This window comes from Chiloscyllium punctatum, chromosome 33 (genome assembly GCF_047496795.1).
Source record: "Chiloscyllium punctatum isolate Juve2018m chromosome 33, sChiPun1.3, whole genome shotgun sequence".
Lineage (NCBI taxonomy): Eukaryota > Metazoa > Chordata > Chondrichthyes > Orectolobiformes > Hemiscylliidae > Chiloscyllium > Chiloscyllium punctatum.
In genome coordinates this window covers 26,885,871-26,904,277 of record NC_092771.1, presented here as the reverse complement: position 1 = coordinate 26,904,277, position 18,407 = coordinate 26,885,871, and the positions used below count along the sequence as shown (strand labels likewise).

Sequence of the window (18,407 nt, the reverse complement as noted above, 5' to 3'; positions counted from 1 at the left end):
ACTTTATCTATTTATCCTATCCATACCCCTCATGATTTTATAAACCTCCATAAGGTCACTCCTCAGCCTCCGACACTCCAGGGAAAACAGACCTAAGCCTATTCAACCTCTCCCTATAGCTCAAACCCATCCGCCCTGGCAGCATCCGTGTAAATATTTTCTGAACCCTTTCAAGTTCACAACATCCTTCCGATAGGAAGGAGACCAGAATTGCATGCAATATTCCAAAAGTGGCCTAACCAATGTCCTATACAGCTGCAACATGACCTCTCAAATCCTTTATTCAATGCTCTGTCCAATAAAGGAAAGCATACCAAACGCCACCTTCGCTATCCTATCTACCTACGATTCCAATTTCAAGGAGCTATGAACCTGCACTCCAAGGTCTCTTTGTTCAGCAACACTCCCTAGGACCTTGCCATTAAGTGTATAAGTCCTGCTAAGATTTGCTTTCCCAAAATGCAGCACCTCGCATTTATCCAAACGAAACTCCATCTGCCACTTCTCAGCCCATTGGCCCATCTGATCAAGATCCCGTTGTAATCTGAGGTAACCTTCGCTCTCCACTACTTCTCCAATTTTAGTGTAGTCTGCAAATTTATTAACTATGCTCCGATGTTCATATCCAAATCATTTACATAAATGATGAAAAGTAGTGGGCCCAGCACCGATCGTTGTGGCACTCACTGGTCACAGGCCTCCAGTCTGAAAAACAACCCTCCACCACCACCCTCTGTCTTCTACCATTGAGCCAGTTCTGTATCCAAATGGCTAGTTCTCCCTGTATCTGTGAGATAACCAGTCTCCCATGGGGAACCTTGTTGAATGCCTGAATGAAGTCCACATAGATCACAGCCATGTTGATTCTCCATAATCAGTCCTTGCCTTTCCAAATACGTGCACATCCTGTCCCTCAGGATTCCTTCCAATATCTTGCCCACCATCGATGTCAGGTTCACCAGTCTATACTTCCCGAGCTTGTCCTTACCACCTTTCTTAAATAATGGCACCACATTAGCCAACTTCCAGTCTGCTGGCACCTCACCTGTGACTACCAATGATACAAATATCTCAGTAAAGGGCCCAGCAATCACTTCGCTAGCTTCCCACAGAGTTCTAGGGTACACCTAATCAGGTCCTGGGGATTTATCCACGAAATGCATAAATGCATACTGGACATCCAGTACTTCCTCCTCTGTAATATGGGCATTTTTCAAGATGTCCCCACAGTCTATATCTGCCATGTCCTTCTCCACAGTAAACACTGATGCAAAATAGTCATTTAACATCTCCCCTATCTCCTGCGGCTCCACACAAAGGCTGCCTTGCTGATCTTTGAGTGATCCTATTCTCTCCCAAATTACCCTTTTGTCCTTAATGTATTTGTAAAAACCCTTTCAATTCTCCTTAACACTATTTGCCAAAGCTATCTCATGTCCCCTTTGTGCCCTACTGATTTACCTATTAAGTGTACTCCTACTGCCTTCATTGTCTTCTAAGGATCCAATCCATCTATCCTGTCTATACCTGACACATGCTTCCTTTTTGTTCTTAACCAAACCCTCAATTTCTTTAGTCATCCAGCATTCCCTACATCTCCCAGGAATATTCTGTCTCTGACTGTTGTAATCTTATTTCTGAAGACTACCCATTTTCCAATCATCACTTTACCTGCGAACATCACCCAAACAGCTTTTGAAAGTTCTTGCCTCATACCATCAAAATTGGCCTTCCTCCAATTTAGAACTTCAACTGTTAGTTCCGGTTTAGCCTTTTCCACCGCTATTTTAAAACTGACAGGATTATGGTCGCTGGCACCAAGGTGCTCCCCCACTGACTCCTTCGTCCTTGCCTTATTTCCCAAGAGTAGGTCGTTTTGCACCTTCCCTAGTAGGTACATCCACACACTGATTCAGACAATTTTCTTGTACACTGTTAATAAATTCCTCTCCATCTAAACCCTTAACACTATGGCGGACCCAGTCTGTTTGGAAAATTAAAATCTCCTACCATAACCACCCTATTATTCTTACAGATAGCTGAGATCTCCTTACAAATTTGTTTCTCAATTTCCCACTATTAGGGGGTCTATAATACAATCCCAATAAGGTGGTCATTCCTTTCATCTTTCTTGGGTCCACCCAAATAACTTCCCTGCATGTATTTCCATGGATATCCTCCCTCAGTGTAGCTGTAATGCTGTCCCTTATCAAAAACTCCACTCTCCCTCCTCTCTTGCCTCCCCTTCTATCCTTCCTACAGCAGTTGTATCCTGGAATGTTTAACTGCCAATCCTGTCTATCCCTGAGCTATGTTTCTGTAGTTGCTATGATATTCCAGTCCCATGTTCCGAACCATGCCCTGAGTTGATCTGCCTTCCCTGTTAGGCCTCTTGCATTGAAATAAATGCAATTCAATTTATCAGTCCTACCTTGTTTTCTGCTGCCTTCCTGCCTGCCCTGACTGTTTGACTAGCTTCTTTTCACAAATATACCGGTCTCCGATGGATCTGTTTTCCTCAGTATCTCCCTGGGTCCCACCACCTCCAGAAGAGATTCCAATGATCCAAAAATGTGAATCCTTCCTCCATATACCAGCTCTTCAGCCATGCATTCATCTGCTGTATCCACCTGTTCCACCCTCACTCGCTTGTAGCACCGGGAGTAATCCAGTTATTGTTACCCTCGAGGCCCTCCCTTTTAAATTCTTGCCAATCTTTCTATATTCTTCCTTCAGAATCTCATCCTTTTCCCTTCCTATGTCATTGGTACCAATGTGTACAATTACCTCCTCCTGGTCCTCCTTCCCTTTGAGAACATTCTGCACCCTCTCTGAGACATCTTGATCCTGGCATCAGGGAGACAACACACCATTCTGATTTTTCACTGCTGACTGCAGAAACGTCTGTCTGTGCCCCTGACTAGAGAGTCCCTTAACACAAACGATCGCTTGCAACCCGATGTACCCCTCATTGCATTAGAGCCAGTTTTAGAACACAGAACAGTACAGCACAGAACAGGCCCTTCAGCCCACGATGTTGTGCCGACCACTGATCCTCATATATGCACCCTTAAATTTCTGTGACCATATGCATGTCCAGTAGTCTCTTGAATGTCCCCAATGATCTTGCTTCCACAACTGCTGCTAGCAACGCATTCCATGCTTTCACAACTCGTGTAAAGAACCCGCCTCTGACATCCCCTCTATACTTTCCTCCAACCAGCTTAAAACTATGACCCCTCATGTTAGCCATTTCTGCCCTAGGAAATAGTCTCTGGCTATCGACTTTATCTATGCCTCTCATTATCTTGTATACCTCAATTAGGTCCCCTCTCCTCCTCCTTTTCTCCAATGAATAAAGTCCGAGCTCAGTCAACCTCTCTCCGTAAGATAAGCCCTTCAGTCCAGGCAGCATCCTGGTAAACCTCCTCTGAACCCTCTCCAAAGCATCCACATCTTTCCTATAATAGGGCGACCAGAACTGGACGCAGTATTCCAAGTGCGGTCTAACCAAAGTTTTATAGAGCTGCAACAAGATCTCACTACTCTGAAACTCAATCCCCCTGTTAATGAAAGCCAAAACACCATATGCTTTCTTAACAACCCTGTCCACTTGGGTGGCCATTTTAAGGGATCTATGCACCTGCACCCCATGATCCCTCTGTTCCTCCACACTGCCAAGAATTTTATCCTTAATCCTGTACTTGGCTTTCAAATTCGACCTTCCAAAATGCATCACCTCACTGAGCTTGACCCTAGCTTCCTCCACCTTATGTAAGCTATCTTTTTCCCTTTTGACGAGAAGCTCCACCGCTCTCGTCATCCAAGGTTCCTTTGTCTTACCCCTTCTTGCCTGTCTCAGAGGGACATATTTATTCATCACTCGCAACAGTCTCCACATGTCTATAGTGCCTTTACCATGGAACAATTGCTCCCAATCCATGCTTCCTAACCCATGTCTAATCGCATCATAGTTTCCTCTTCCCCAATTAAATATCCTCCCATTTTGCCTAATCCTCTCCTTCTCCATAGCTATGTAGAATGTGAGGCAGTTGTGGTCACTATCACCAAAATGCTCTCCCACCACCAAGAACTGATACCTGCCCCGGCTCGTTTCTGAGCACCTAGTCTAGAATGGCCTGTCAACGTACTGAGTTAGGAAACCCTCCTGAACACACCTTACAAAAACAGCTCCATTCAAATCTTCTGCTCGAAGGAGGTTCCAATCAATATTGGGAAGGTTAAAGTCACCCATTACAACAACCCTACTACGTCCACACTTTTCCCAAATCTGCCGACCTATGCTTTCTTCAATCTCCCTGCTGCTATTGGGGGGCCTGTAGTAAACCCCTAACGAGGTGACTGCTACTTTGCTGTTCCTAATTTCCACCCATACTAACTCGGTAGGCAGATCTTCCTCGACAATGGAAGCTTCTGTAGCTGTGATACCCTCTCTGACTAGCAGTGCTACACTCCCTCCTCTTTTTCCACCCTTCCTATTCTTTTTAAATGCTCTAAACCTTGGAACATACAGCAACCATTTCTGCCCCTGAGAAACCAATGTCTGTTATGGCCACAACATCACAGCACCAGGTACTGATCCATGCTCTAAGTTCATCACTTTTATACCTGATACTCCTTGCGTTAAAGGAAACACACTTTAACTGATCGCTTGGTTCCTTCCCAGGAAAATCCTTCCCACTAGCTGGTCTACCTCTTGCTATTGCCTCATCTGCATCAATTCTCACCTCCGGTATACAGCTCAGGTTCCCACCCCCCCGCCATACTAGTTTAAACCCTCCTGAACCACTCGAGCAAACCTTCCACCCAGGACGTTGGTCCCCTTCCAGTTCAGATACAACCTGTCCTTTTTGTACAGGTCCCACCTTCCCCAGAAGGCATCCCAATTATCTACATATCTGAAGCCCTCCCTCCTACACCAGCTGCGCAGCCACGTGTTAAGCTGCGCCCTCTCCCTGTTCCTCACCTCGCTATCTCGTGGCACCGGTAGTAAACTAGAGAACACTACTCTGTTCGTCCTGCTTTGCAGCTTCCATTCTAACTCCCTGAAATCACTTTTTATATCCTCAATCCTTTTTCTGGCTATATCATTAGTGCCAATATGTAACACGATTTCTGGCTGTTCACCCTCCCCTTTTAGAACCTTATACACCCGATCGGAGACGTCCTGGACCCTGGCACCAGGGAGGCAACATACCTTCAGGGAATCCCGATCCTGACCACAAAATCTCCTCTCGATTCCCCTAACTATCAAGTCCCCTATCACGAGTACTCTTCTATTCTGCCCCCTTCTCTTCTTTACCACAGTGTCAGGCTCAGTACCAGAGAACTGACTGCTATGGCTTTCCTCTGGTAGGTCATTTCCGCCCCCCCCCCCCCCCCAGCAGTATCCAAAACGGTATACTTATTGCTGAGGGGAATGTCCACAGGGGATCTCTGCACTGTCTGTCTGTCCCCTTTCCTCCCCCTGACTGTGACCCATGTATCCTTGTCCTGAGCCTTAGGAGTGACTAACTCCCGGTAACTCCTCTCAATTGCCCCCTCAGCCTCCCGAATGATCCATAGTTCATCCAGCTCCATCTCCAATTCCCTAACATGGTTTTCAAGGAGCTGGAGTTGTGTGCACTTCCCACAGATGTAGCCAGCGGAGATGTGTGCCATGTCTCCTACCTGCCAGATTCTGCAGGAGGAGCAAGCAACTGCCCTAGCATCCATACCCGACTTATCTGAACACCAACTCAGTACTAAAGTAGAAAGCTTAGTTCAAGTTGCTATAAAATTAATAGCAAACTTATATTCAATAGAGGAAGTTTAGAATGAACCTTACCTTATTAACTAGGTTAGAGGAGGAGGGCAGGTGGGAGACACTACAGTTGTAGAGTCTCAGGTTTAGCCGCCTTGCTGATATTTGTGGTACCAGAAACTTGGCTGTTCATGCTGCATTCCCCTGAAAGTCCATTGTCCCCTACATTTTCCAAAACAGCATACTTGTTTGAAATGGGGATAGCCACAGAAGACTCCTGTACTCTCCGCCTGCCTCTCCTGCCTTTCTTGGAGTTAACCCATCTACCTGACAATAAGCAGTGCAAAACAGCATTCTGTCTCAAAGATGGCATTGCAGAAAGTGCCCTTTGCTCCTGCTCCTGCTCCTACTCCTGCTCGGGCCCATCCTCCACCACAATTTCTCAGCCCCTCATCAGCGAAAGGTGCCGTGATGATGACATGACTGTGTATGGAGTGCACTGACACCATTGCATGGTTGCACACGTCCTGCAGCCTGGCCAATTGCACATGAATGGTGACCATTTTTATGTAATGGATAATCACTCCGTCTGTTTTCAAATTAAAGGATGTAAATCTTGATGCTACCTGGAGCTCTTTCATTAAGTCAGCTAATGTAGGTACTGGGTAGTGATTCCTTGGGAATATTGAAATCTTATGACCTCACACAGTATAACTATAGGATGCTCAGTTGTGGTTTTGGCTTGTGTGAAGGAAAATGACCAGCAAAGCAAATAATTTTTCCTCATACTGGTGTTGTTTTGATAAGAGGCTGCTGTGAATCAGGTCATTCTCAAGACTTCTTTACCTGTCTGTTCCTGATCCCAGTCATGCAGTGAGACAAGCCAATTGTTCCACAGCAGTATGCCAGAAGCCTTGGCACAGACAGTTTGACTGTCCTGTATCCTCCATCAACAGATGAATTTTCTGAAATTACCTTTAAACAAACCTGCTGGTTGTTTGTGTTTTATACATCGATATCCATATGTTGAACTAGGTAGCAAAAGACTTTCAGATGTTCACAAAGATTTTATTGTATGTTGTAGTATAGTACACCTTCTCAGCCCTCTCACTGTCTAAAAGCAATATTCCACTGGAGAAGAGCTCAGCTCTAGATATTTTCTAATAAACTGTTGAGAGGTATTATTACACACATCTGGAGCAGGTGGGGGTCTTGAACAAGAGGCAGGGACACTAGCAGTGCCCCACCAGAAGCTCCTAAGAATTCAGCTGTAGAATTTCTTAATCAAACTATGACACGTGTCTGGAAAAGGCAGGTCCTGAACCCAGGCCTCCTGGCTCTGAGGTAGGAAGAATTCAATCTTAAACTGCAATTCTTTTTCCAATCAGTTAAGGGATCAATTAAGGGATATTATTATACACCTCTGGATCATGTGGGAGTTGAACACAGGCCTCCTGACCAAGAAGTAGGGACAGTGCCACTCTGCCTCAAGAGCCCCTGAACCCTCGACTGCAAAAGTGCAGAAAGCAGCAATGAGCATAATCTGCTGTCAATTAACTCTTGAGCTGATCTATCTGAGCCTTTGAGTTTCCAACTCTTTGACAGTATGATATGTGTACTGTGATGAGTGTTGCCAAATATACTTGTTTACAGTCTTTTTTACAACATGTTATTTGATTGATTAATGTTCATTATTCAAACAAAAGTGCTAAGATCCATCCTCCTTTCATCAGTTTATTTTGCTGTTTAAAGGAGAAAACACAATCTCACAATTTTGTAAGCTTCCTGAAAGTGTTCATTTTACTGGGGTATCTGCAAGAGCAGGATGGATAAACACCAGAAGGAGTTTCTATACTAGAAGGTTGATTATGCCCCATGGTCTGTCCTGTTTTGCGATTCTTTTAAAACGATAGTTGGGAACTGGGATTGGGAGGAAAGGTTTTATTATTTGCAATCGGTTGCTGTGGTTTAACATTTTCAGTTATCAATCATTGAAACTAAGGACATAAATCAGTTCTTGAGTATTCTAACTGATGAATCCCATCTGAAAGGTTGAGAGTGACATGGGCCTTCTTTGTGCGTACTGACCTGATTTCTGCTCCGGGATTCCCTTTAATAGTGTGGCTGAGATTGGGAATGGGGAATGGCAAAGTTGCAGGTATAAACATATGCCCCACTCAGTGTATTTGTGCCATGGTGCCACCAGTTAACATTTTATTAACCTTTCTGGAATTAATTTCTGTCTTGACTTGTACTGAGATCAGGAATATTGCTCACCTAGCCCGTAAATTCCAAAACACAACCTCAAATCTAACGGTCACTTTCAATCATTAAGCTAACACTGCTTTTTTGTGCTTTTGTTCTTTACAGTTGCAGCACATTGTGAGTGATGAAATTTGTATACAGGTTACTGATCTGTACCTAGCAGAAAGTAGTAACTGTGCCACAGGAGGTCCCTTGGCAACCATTTCCTCCCGAGTTGTTATCGAAAGCAACTACCAGCGCAAGGCTGAACAGCTCATGTCAGATGAGAACTGTTTTAAGGTAAGTGTCTATTCAAATACAGATTCACCATTGGCATAAATCCTGTTTAAATTACGTTTGATGAAATTATGGCCAGAATGTCTTCTGCAGAAATCAACACAGTGGAATCAGTATGGTGTAATATGGCTTCAATTTTACTCCGTTACTGTGGAAGATGTAGATTTATCACATGATGGAATCCCGTCAAACTCTCTCTTATTGCTGAAAAAAAATTTTGTCGAAGCCTTTCCTCTTGCATTCATCAGTACATTTACAAGAATTCCAGCATGGAGAGGAGCACTGTTTTACATTGTGTAAGAGAGTGCCAGTTCATTGGCAAATGGGCTTGAAAGGTGAAGACTGCAAGACGAAAAAATTTGACAAAGATATGTCTTTTCTTTCACCAACATTTGAGTTCTGTGCTACCAAACAACTAATTATACTGCTTTATCTTGACTTGGTTCTTTTGAATGTAGTTCAGTGCTACATTTGTGACATTAAAATCGCACCTGATAATATTTGTTTAAATTGTGTTCCAAATTTGGTACTTCGTTTGGAGCCCTACGTTAACGTTGGCTTCAAATCCAGAAAAAACAGTTAATTAAATCTAAGAATTTGTGTCAAAGTTGTGAGAGGGTGACCACAGAACAAGAAAGATAATGTGATATAATGGAGTCTGTTAAGATGTATTGTGCATTTGCATTGATACATATAAATTTTAAACAGTTCACACATTTGGGATTTGGAATGCATATCTGATGATATCTCCTGCTCCCCATTGTAAATGTGCATGATGGATCAATTGTTATTGCAAATTCACCTGTAAACTGGTAGGCATAGCTGCAGGCCTAACACTCTTCTGTTGTCAGTTCCCTTCTCTCAAAATTGTAGAACCTTGCAGCACACAAAAAACCCACGTGGCTTGTTGTCTCCCCGTTGGTTAACTATCTGGGCATTGAGACAATGATGAGTTGGGGAAATGTGGTTTTGACTTGTGAAATGCAAGTCAGTATAAAGATCTGAACTATTAATGAAGCCGGTCAGACCCTAACACTCGATATATAGTATACTTATACACTAACTGCAGTGAATCATTGTGACAGTAGAAGCATGCCCTCAATTGATGTTTCATTTTGTTCCTATTTTGCATGCCTTAACTTACTTGTTTATTGCTGATAATCTTAAATTGCTGTCCTCTACTTCTAAAGTTATCTACATCCTGCCACCTGACGTACTCTTGCCCTAGTTAAATTATGGAAATTTAAGTTTGAACATTCCAGCCAGATTTCCTCCTAAATTCCTTTGGTCTGTTTTCTCTAGTCTCTTTGTACCTGCAATCTTGTATTCATGGTATTACTTTATTGAACTTGTATTGAACTTTACATGACATCATTTGTAAAGAACAACACCCAAGGCTAGGCACAATATTTGCCCACTCAATGATGTGTATCAGTGCTTTAACTTCTTTTAATTGTGTGCCTAGTTATACAACCTGGGGTCACATATGTTAATTTTTTTTAACATCATTATCTTCATGTACATAATTTCAAAGATTTTTGAAGTTTAAGCTGTGACCAATCAATTCCTACTCCTTTCTAATATGTACCATTTTAGTGTATCTGTTACGTTTTAGAATTTCTTAATATTGAGAAAGTTGGTTATGTTTAGGGTTGCAGTTTAAAGTAATTTGTCTTATTACACAGGTTTTTATTGAAAGGAGATTGAGGACAAAAATTGGTGCTTTAGATGCTGCAGATTTTGAAGTTGTTTCCCCAAAGACAATACTTTAACTTATTCAGGAATTGGTAAACACACGCTTCCATTGTACTGAAAGGGAATGGATCTTGGGTATTCCCTTGCTTTGGACTCTGGCAGATAAAGAGAAACATCATATTTTTAAAGGAAGCTGTAAAGACAAAGCTTTCACTACAATCTGAAGATTAGAGTACAGATGGGTAGTTTGGCATTTTAAGTCACGCAAAGCTGGACTGAAATCAACAGAAGAGTGTCAGTTAACAAATTATTTTTCCACCCTGAAGCTTGTTTTTAATCTTTTTAATTTGTACCTTCCTTTAGTTTCAACATATGTTTTGTAAAAAAGCAAGTATTGAAAAATAATGCAAAATGATTTGGTGGGAATATGTGATGTGGGGCAGCAGACATAGGGATAGCTTGCAATGTTTTTTCTACATATTTTAAAACAACGTGTTCAGAAATGTAATGACAATACTCTAGAGTAAGTGGAACTTGAACCAACCCTTCTGGCACTACCACTGCCCAGCAAGAGGCCTGCAGTGTCTTTATATACTTAATGAAGTAATGGCTTAATGAAATTTTAAGTCACAATATGAGCCAATAGTTGATTATAATGCTTAATGTATAAACAAATATTAGTTATATTTTATAGCCATTCACATTTATTATTTATTTTCTTCCTCGCTAGCTTACGTTCATTCACAGCCGAGAGCAAGTGTCATTAACCATTGACCTATTGGATACTGAAGAGGAAAACTCAGATGACCCTGTGGAAGCAGAGGTGCGCTTGACAAACTGAAGTTGAGATTGATGAATGATATGAGGTTACTCCCAGTCAAGAGTTTAAAATTCCTGGGATCCTGTCTACACAATAATGTAGTTTTACTTCGCCAGAAACACCTAGACTTGGAGAAACAAGAAGGTTCATTTATAAATTCCATGTATGATTAAAACTTTTCTTTCTCCAAATTGTACATATAAGTACAAAGGGAATACACAGATTTTCCTCCACATAATACCGTGGTTCCCTTTTTTTGCACACTTATCTTCATTACAGCCTGTGCTTGTTTTAGTTTATTGAACTTCAAGTATTTCATCTCAGCAACATACCCATCCCATGTTGCAGATAGATGTGATTGATACAGTGTTCCTGTGCACTGATTTGCACATTGTCAGAAAGATGAGACTTTCTTAAATAGAATTGGCTGCCAAGCAGAATGGGGTATGAGCATCCTTCGATGATACTTAACTGTTATTTGCTAATATAGTTAGTGTCCTCCTCATTTATCCAGAAGTAGGCAAAACTTTTATTGTTTATCCCTAATTTCCCTGAAGAAGGTCGTGATGAACTGCCTTTTAAATTGTTGCAATCCATGGTGGGTAGATATAGTCACAGCACTCCTCGGGAGGAATTCGAAGGTTTTGGCCTAGTGACAGTTAAGGAGCAGTGATATTGTTCAAAGTCAGGATGGTGCATATGGAGAGGAATCTGCAGGTGGTGATCCTCTCATGCATTGAGTGCCCTCATTATAGGGTTGTAGAGGTTGGGAGTTGGGAAGCTTCTGTCAAAGGAGCCATGATGTGTCCCTATGGTTCATCTTGTAGATGGTACACATTGCTACAGCAGTGCATTGGTGATGGAGGGAGTGAATGTTGAAGGTGGTTGACAGTTTGCCAATCAAAAGGGTTGCTTTGACCTGAATGATGTCAACTTCAGGTGTTGCTGGAACTGCACTCATCCAGGCAAGTGGAGAATATTCCATCAACTGTAATTGGTGGGAAGGAGACAGGAGGTGTGTTACTTAGTGCAGAATTCCCAGCCTCTTAATTACTCTTGTAGTTAGAGTATTTCTATGGTTAGTTAAGTTTCTGGTCAATGGTAATGCCCAGGGTATTAAAAATTGGGGATTCAGTGATGATAATGCAATTGCACTTCAAGGAGGAGATGGTTAGATGTTGTCTGGTTCTTGAGTCGTGCAAAAGTTATGTGCCACTTATCAGCCCAAGCCTGGAAGAGTGCATACATTTCATAGAATTTCACTAAATGGCAGGAATTGTGGAATGCTGAAAATTTAATTCAATGGGTTTTTGAGCCTTACCTTTATTCTCACTTCAACGTGTTGGATCCATGAACATTGAGTAACACGTAGGGTGCAAGGACAGATCAGTTTTGTGTCCCCATCATTAACTTCTATCAAGCATTGTGAGAGTTAGAAAGGATTACGCAACTAAGTATTTGAACTTATCAGCACTTTCTTGCAACTCCCAGAAACATCTCAAAGTGCTTTACATAGATTAAATTAGAAGTACAGTGACTTGAAGTGCAGCAACTGTTCTGCACATAGCACAATGCCTCAAACAGCAGTGACTTAATGACTGGCCAATCACTTTGTCATGATGTTGGATGATGAAAGAAGTTGGTCACTAAAAGAGTACTCTCTACATACCTTCAAGTGTGCTATGCAATTTTTTTTTTAAACATTCTTATGAACCGTTGGAACTGGATGTTTACTGTCTCATCTGAGTGGGTACTGCCTCAGTGTTCTACTTAGTTTTAGATATTACCAAGTTCCAGGTTAATGTTTGAACTAAGCTGATGGGAGTTGAGATGCAACTCGATGAATCAACTTGAGAGCTAGTTTATCTCATTTGGAAGTACATTTATGCTGAAGTTTTACCCACTTTTTTTGTTGAGAGGAGTTATGGTTTACAAACAGTGCTCATCAGTTAGATGGACAAAACCAACGTGCCGTCATTGCTTTAGAAAGCTGTCTTTTCTCCTTTGAAAGTATAGCATGAGAAAAACCTTACATGTGGTAAGTTAGAAAGTTTATCTTGTGTTGCTCTTTTATTAATTTACTCTTTGAATTACATGATATGAACAGGACTTCATTTGCTGCCACTACTGGTTTCCCAGGGTGGATAATAGTGAGCTTTCTTGAACCACTACCAGTTTGGTGATGAAGCTGCTAAAGAGAAAATTCTAGAATATTGATGCAGCAATGACAAAAGAACACCAGTAATATCCAGGTTAGGATGTTGTGTCACTTTGAGGAGAACCTTGAGATAGTGATCTCAGATTTTATGCTTGATCCTTCATTGTAGTTGAGAGCTATGCTATCAAATACCCTGGATGATATAGTGAACTGTATCCTGCAGGTTAAACATACTGCAGGAACAGCACATTCACTGGATGTAGAGAATATCAAATTTCATAGCAGAAGAATTAAGCAGACTGCATTGGTTGGGATAATATCAAGCTTCTTGATTGCTATGGCTGTGCCCATTTGAAGCAGATAATGAATATTCTATTATTTACTTAGTGAGCAAACTATCTTTAGAGACTTTCTTTTAGGGGACAGGCAGTAAACTCACTTTGTAGCTATGATGCTGATCTGGCTGGTCCAGTTAAGCTTATCACCTGTGTTAACCTTCATGATTTTGCTGGTGAGGGTATTGTCATGGTGGTGCTATTGAAGGTCATTGAAGATGGTCATTATCTAGCAGTTGGAAGGCCATCCATTTGTTATCTGTAACCTGGTTGTTATGCAGATCCTGATTAAAAAGGTCTGCTTCATTATGAGAGGTGCTGTAAGTGCTGAATGCTGAATTTGCAGATAACCTCATTTCTAGCTTTTATGGAAGTGTGTCCATTCATAAAACAGCTGAAGATGGTTGGACCAAGGATGCTTCATTAAGAAACACTGGTATCCTTGGCTTCCAACAACTTCAGTATCATCTTTTGTGTCAGGTATAACTTTAGCCACTGAAGGCTTTTTTTCTTTAACCATACTTCTACCAAAATAACCCAAGTTTCATCAGTGATCATTTGTGCTGTCGTTGGTTAAATGGTGCTTGAATATTGAGCATGGCAATACTTCATCTCTGTTCTACCATTGGTTCTTAATCCTACAGTCAGTTCTTCTGTAACACGATGATTGTATTCCTATGCAATCCGTGTTATAGAAAAATTGCACTTTAGAAACAGCACTTAGTGTTTGGGCTGTGATTGCATTTTAAAAGTTCATAGTGTAGAAATAGTGCCCCATATTCGTCAACCACATTACAGCAAATTCATGTTGACAAAACCTGGTTATAACAGAATGACCTGTGTGTCTTAGTTGTTGGTATAATGAGATCTGCAGTCATTTGATTATCATGGAATGAAATGTGAATGTTTGTGGAAAGGGTATTGGTGAGTTGGTGTTAACTGATGACATTATTCCATCCATTAGTTTTGATTAGAAGAAGGCTAAAACGGTAGTAATAGATTAGGTTAGATTTATCCTGTTTTTTACTGAATGGGATGCACCTGTTAAATCTCGCACATGAGTTGGTAGGGGTTTGACTTATAGGTTCTCATAAAAGCAATGGTATCATTCCTACCCTGTGGACAATAAAGCCTAGTTTCAAGCCTAACCTGCTCTGGAGATGTGTAAAGATGTCTCTGAACACGTTTATTAGAAAATATATAAAGGTTTGTCTTCTCTGTATTGGAACAGCTAGGCTATGTGAGCATTTCGCTCTGGTACATGCATACTCAGTTGAACAGCTGGTTTATTATTGAGGCTCATTGTCTTAACTGTGTCCAGTACACTCAGATTTATCTCCATATTCAAACAATGATCTGAATTGGCATTTATGATATTTGGGGACCTCACACTGGCTCATTAGGAATTGCTTACTGTGCATAAAGACACTCTCGAGTCCTTAAGCTTTTTTACATTCATTTCCTTGACTCCAATGATAGGATGTTTACTGAATCTTCTCCTGTTGTTTGTTACCTGGTAGTCCTCAACCTTGCTTGACTGGATGTGTTAAAGCTTATAGCACTGTGCTATAGTGCTTTGCTCTGCTGTTTCTGCATTTACTTGCCCCTGATTTTACGTCGTGCTTTTGGTGTTCGACATGCAGGTAGTCGTTTCACCAAATACGTCATTCACGTATGTGCTTGGTGCTGCTCTTGCCACGCTTTTACACTCTCCATACTGTCACTGAGCTTGATGACCATCCAAGTAAGGGATGTGCTGAACTATGAAGCCATGCTTTATGGTGGTATGCAATTATGTTATGATTATATTGCAGTCATGGTTCATAGACCCTTATAGATTCTGATGCTTTGGGTTGTTAGATGACATAGTAGCATGGCAATAATGCCATTCTAACCAATGGAACTTGTGCTTGTTATAAAAGTGAGACTTTTCACAAGGTCATTCCAGTGCATTTACTTTTTCATGTTGGTTTCCTTCAATGAGATGCATGTCCTTGGTCTAGCAATTGTGTGCTTGTGGACTTGGTCATTTCATTGAATTTATTTCTCAGAGCTCCCTCCAAATGTGGGTGGCACAGTGGTTAGCACTGCTGCCTCACAGCGCCAGAGACCCGGGTTCAATTCCCGCCTCAGGCGACTAACTGTGTGGAGTTTGCACATTCTCCCCGTTTCTGCGTGGGTTTCCTCCGGGTGCTCCGGTTTCCTCCCACAGTCCAAAGATGTGCAGGTCAGGTGAATTGGCCATGCTAAAATTGCCCGTAGTTTTAGGTAAGGGGTAGATGTAGGGTTATGGGTGGGTTGCGCTTCGGCGGGGCGGTGTGGACTTGTTGGGCCGAAGGGCCTGTTTCCATACTGTAAGTAATCTAATCTAAAAAAAATGTTATTCCAGTATTCATTGAGAGGAACATTGAGTGGTGACCAGAATATGTTCTTGACCTTATTTGAAACTTTCTGGAGTCAGGAGTTAATGTTGAGAACTGCTGGCTTTATTTGAATGTATCACTATTCCCTCACCTCGAATAGGTCTATCTTGCTGAGGGGACAAACCCACAATGAGTTTGTGACATTAGCTCCTTAATGTTTCATTTGGGCTCACTCTCCATGTGATGAGGAGGGTTTATTCGGCTGACTGCACTGTGGTTGTCCTAAAACAAAGCTTGAATGTTTGACAGACATTTTAATTTGTTTTTGAACTTGTTGCAGTTGTCCACAATTGAATGGGTCCAGAGTCATGTAGAGACCAGACTTGATGGGAGTGGTTGGCTCTCTGTTGTGTTTTATTGCAACCCAGGTGCTGGTGTTGAGCCACAAATGACCAGATTTATTCAGCTTGGTTTCACAACTTGATGTGCTGAGATTTGAACTCATGATCTCGGTTTGTTCCGAGTGCCAGTCACTATCCTGGTCGAACAGGAGACATAAAAAAATGTCAGAGCTCAGTCTGCTTGTGACTTATCCTCCTTTTGGATTAGTAAATTCCAGGTTCCTCCTGGCTACTGCACAGAGTTTTAAAACCCTTGATTGTCAATTACAATATTGTAATTCTGAAAGTAGTCTAGTGTGGATGCTAATATCCAATCTCTGGCAACTGCACAAGATAGATTTTGATAGAGCTCTGGGAGCATGATGCCCATCCATTCGCAGCCTGAAATCAAAGAGATTGAGAGATGTCGCATTTCTTTGTAGTTAGAATACCTTCCACAGTTTTGATTCAAGCTCAACCTCACCATATAAATTAACTTCTGACCAATCTTTTGTCTAGTCTGTTACAGGGTCTGTCTCATTTATTTTTTGTTGGACTTAGAATTTCTACTGGTAGAGAGGAGAAATGTTGACTGGTTGAGCCATATGGCTATATCTGTCTTGTACATTTTTGAGTCAGTTTGTAATCAGTTCTTTGTTGTTACTGTTGATTTATCATTTTAATGAAGCTTGGATGTGTCAAAATTAACTTACCCCTGACTTATCCATGCCATATTGCAGGTGTCAGCCTTTTAGGTGTTGGAGGTGTCGTCTTTCGGATGAGACATTAAACCGAGGCCCCGTCTGCCCTCACAGGTGGACGTAAAAGATCCCAAGGCACTATTTCGAAGAAGAGCAGGGGAATTATCCCCGGTGTCCTGGCCAAAATTTATCCCTCAACCAGTACTTTTTTTTTAAAAAAGACAGAGATTATCTGGTCATTTTCACATTGCTGTTTGTGGGAGCTTGCTGTGCACAAATTGGCTGCCACGTTTCCTACATTTACAACAGTGACTGCACTTCAAAAGGACTTCATTGGCTGTAAAGCGCTTTGGGACGTCCTGAGCTTATGAAAGGCGCTACACCAAGGCAAGTCTTTCAAGTCTTTCTTCTCTTTTGTTGATCTCCTAGATCTCACTATTGAGCTTCTGCTTTGAAATGTGGATGTGGATCAGCAGAGATAGGAGAAATTTCATGACACTAAGTGCAACTTTATTTGAAGAAACAGTGTCCCTGGGTGATTTTCTTTTTCCCGACCACACCCCCAACCCACTCGCATTGGAAGAAACTTATAATTGTATGCCGAGGTTGAACTTCAATATAAGAAAATAAATATCACGTGGAGCAAGTAATCTGACTTCTCTTCCTACGGGGCTAATTGTATTTAATAAACACTTCTCTGTTTGATTGCAGCGCTGGTCAGACTTTTTGGATCGTTATATGAATTCCGATTCTACCTCTCCCGAACTACGGGAACATTTAGCACAGAAACCTGTGTTCCTGCCTAGGTAAGGCTTTTCCACTAATTAAGCTATGATCATTGAATCACTGTAAATGATACTTAGTTGTTTGGGAGAACACAACTTAATTATTGCTGAAAGAAATATGCTTTTTGTCTTGCATTTGTGTGCTGATGAGTGGAATATTTCGAAGGGAGGTCCATAGAACTACACGGCACAGAGGGACTGGTTTGGACCATCCTGCATGTTCTGGCTTTTTGGAAAATTAGTACCAATTAGTTCCACATCCTGCTTTTTGTCCATAACCCTGCAAGTTTTTCATTCTCTAGCACCTGTCCAACTCCATTTAAAAATTATTTATGAAATCGGCTTCCACCTTTTGAGGTAGAGTGATCCATATCTCATCAGCTCCCTTGAGTAATGACATTTTCTAAATCCTTTGCTAATTATTTTAAATCCATGACCCCTAGTTTGATTTGTTTTCGCTATTGTCCTCATCAAAGCCTCTCACCTTGAATACCTGGTAGGTCACCTCCAAATTTTTTCCAACCTGCCCTCAGAACTGAAGTTCTTCAAACAGCTAATATTCTGATAAAACTCCTCTGTACCGTTTCTAATGCTCTTTAAGTCCTTTGTGAAGAAACAGATAATAAAATATACCAGATTTCAGTAGTCTTTCTACACTATTGTCATGGGTGAAGTGAGCTGCTGAACAAGTATGAGGTAATTAGAGTTGAAGTTGTGAAGGGTAGATCATGTCTGGATAATACAGTTGAGTTTTTTGAGGACGTCATTCACAAGAACAGAAGATTGTTTATTTATCTTGTCATTGTGCATTGTAGGAAAGCAAATTAGTAAGATTCCATTGCAAGAAATTAACAAGACTGTGGGT

At 41.5% G+C, this 18,407-nt stretch overlaps 1 protein-coding gene across 5 annotated transcripts in view; it reads left to right on the top strand.

Moving 5' to 3' along the window:
• Positions 1–18,407, top strand: part of sin3aa (SIN3 transcription regulator family member Aa) — a 128,636-nt gene that overhangs the window by 93,725 nt on the left and 16,504 nt on the right. For 4 of the 5 annotated variants that reach the window (XM_072553213.1, XM_072553214.1, XM_072553216.1 and 1 more), the window contains 3 exons: positions 8,135–8,308; positions 10,731–10,823; positions 17,469–17,563. In XM_072553213.1, the coding sequence (XP_072409314.1) occupies positions 8,135–8,308; positions 10,731–10,823; positions 17,469–17,563 (362 nt within the window). Of the gene's footprint in view, positions 1–8,134; positions 8,309–10,730; positions 10,824–16,796; positions 17,089–17,468; positions 17,564–18,407 lie in introns of those variants that run through there. The other variant, XM_072553217.1, reaches the window with a different exon arrangement.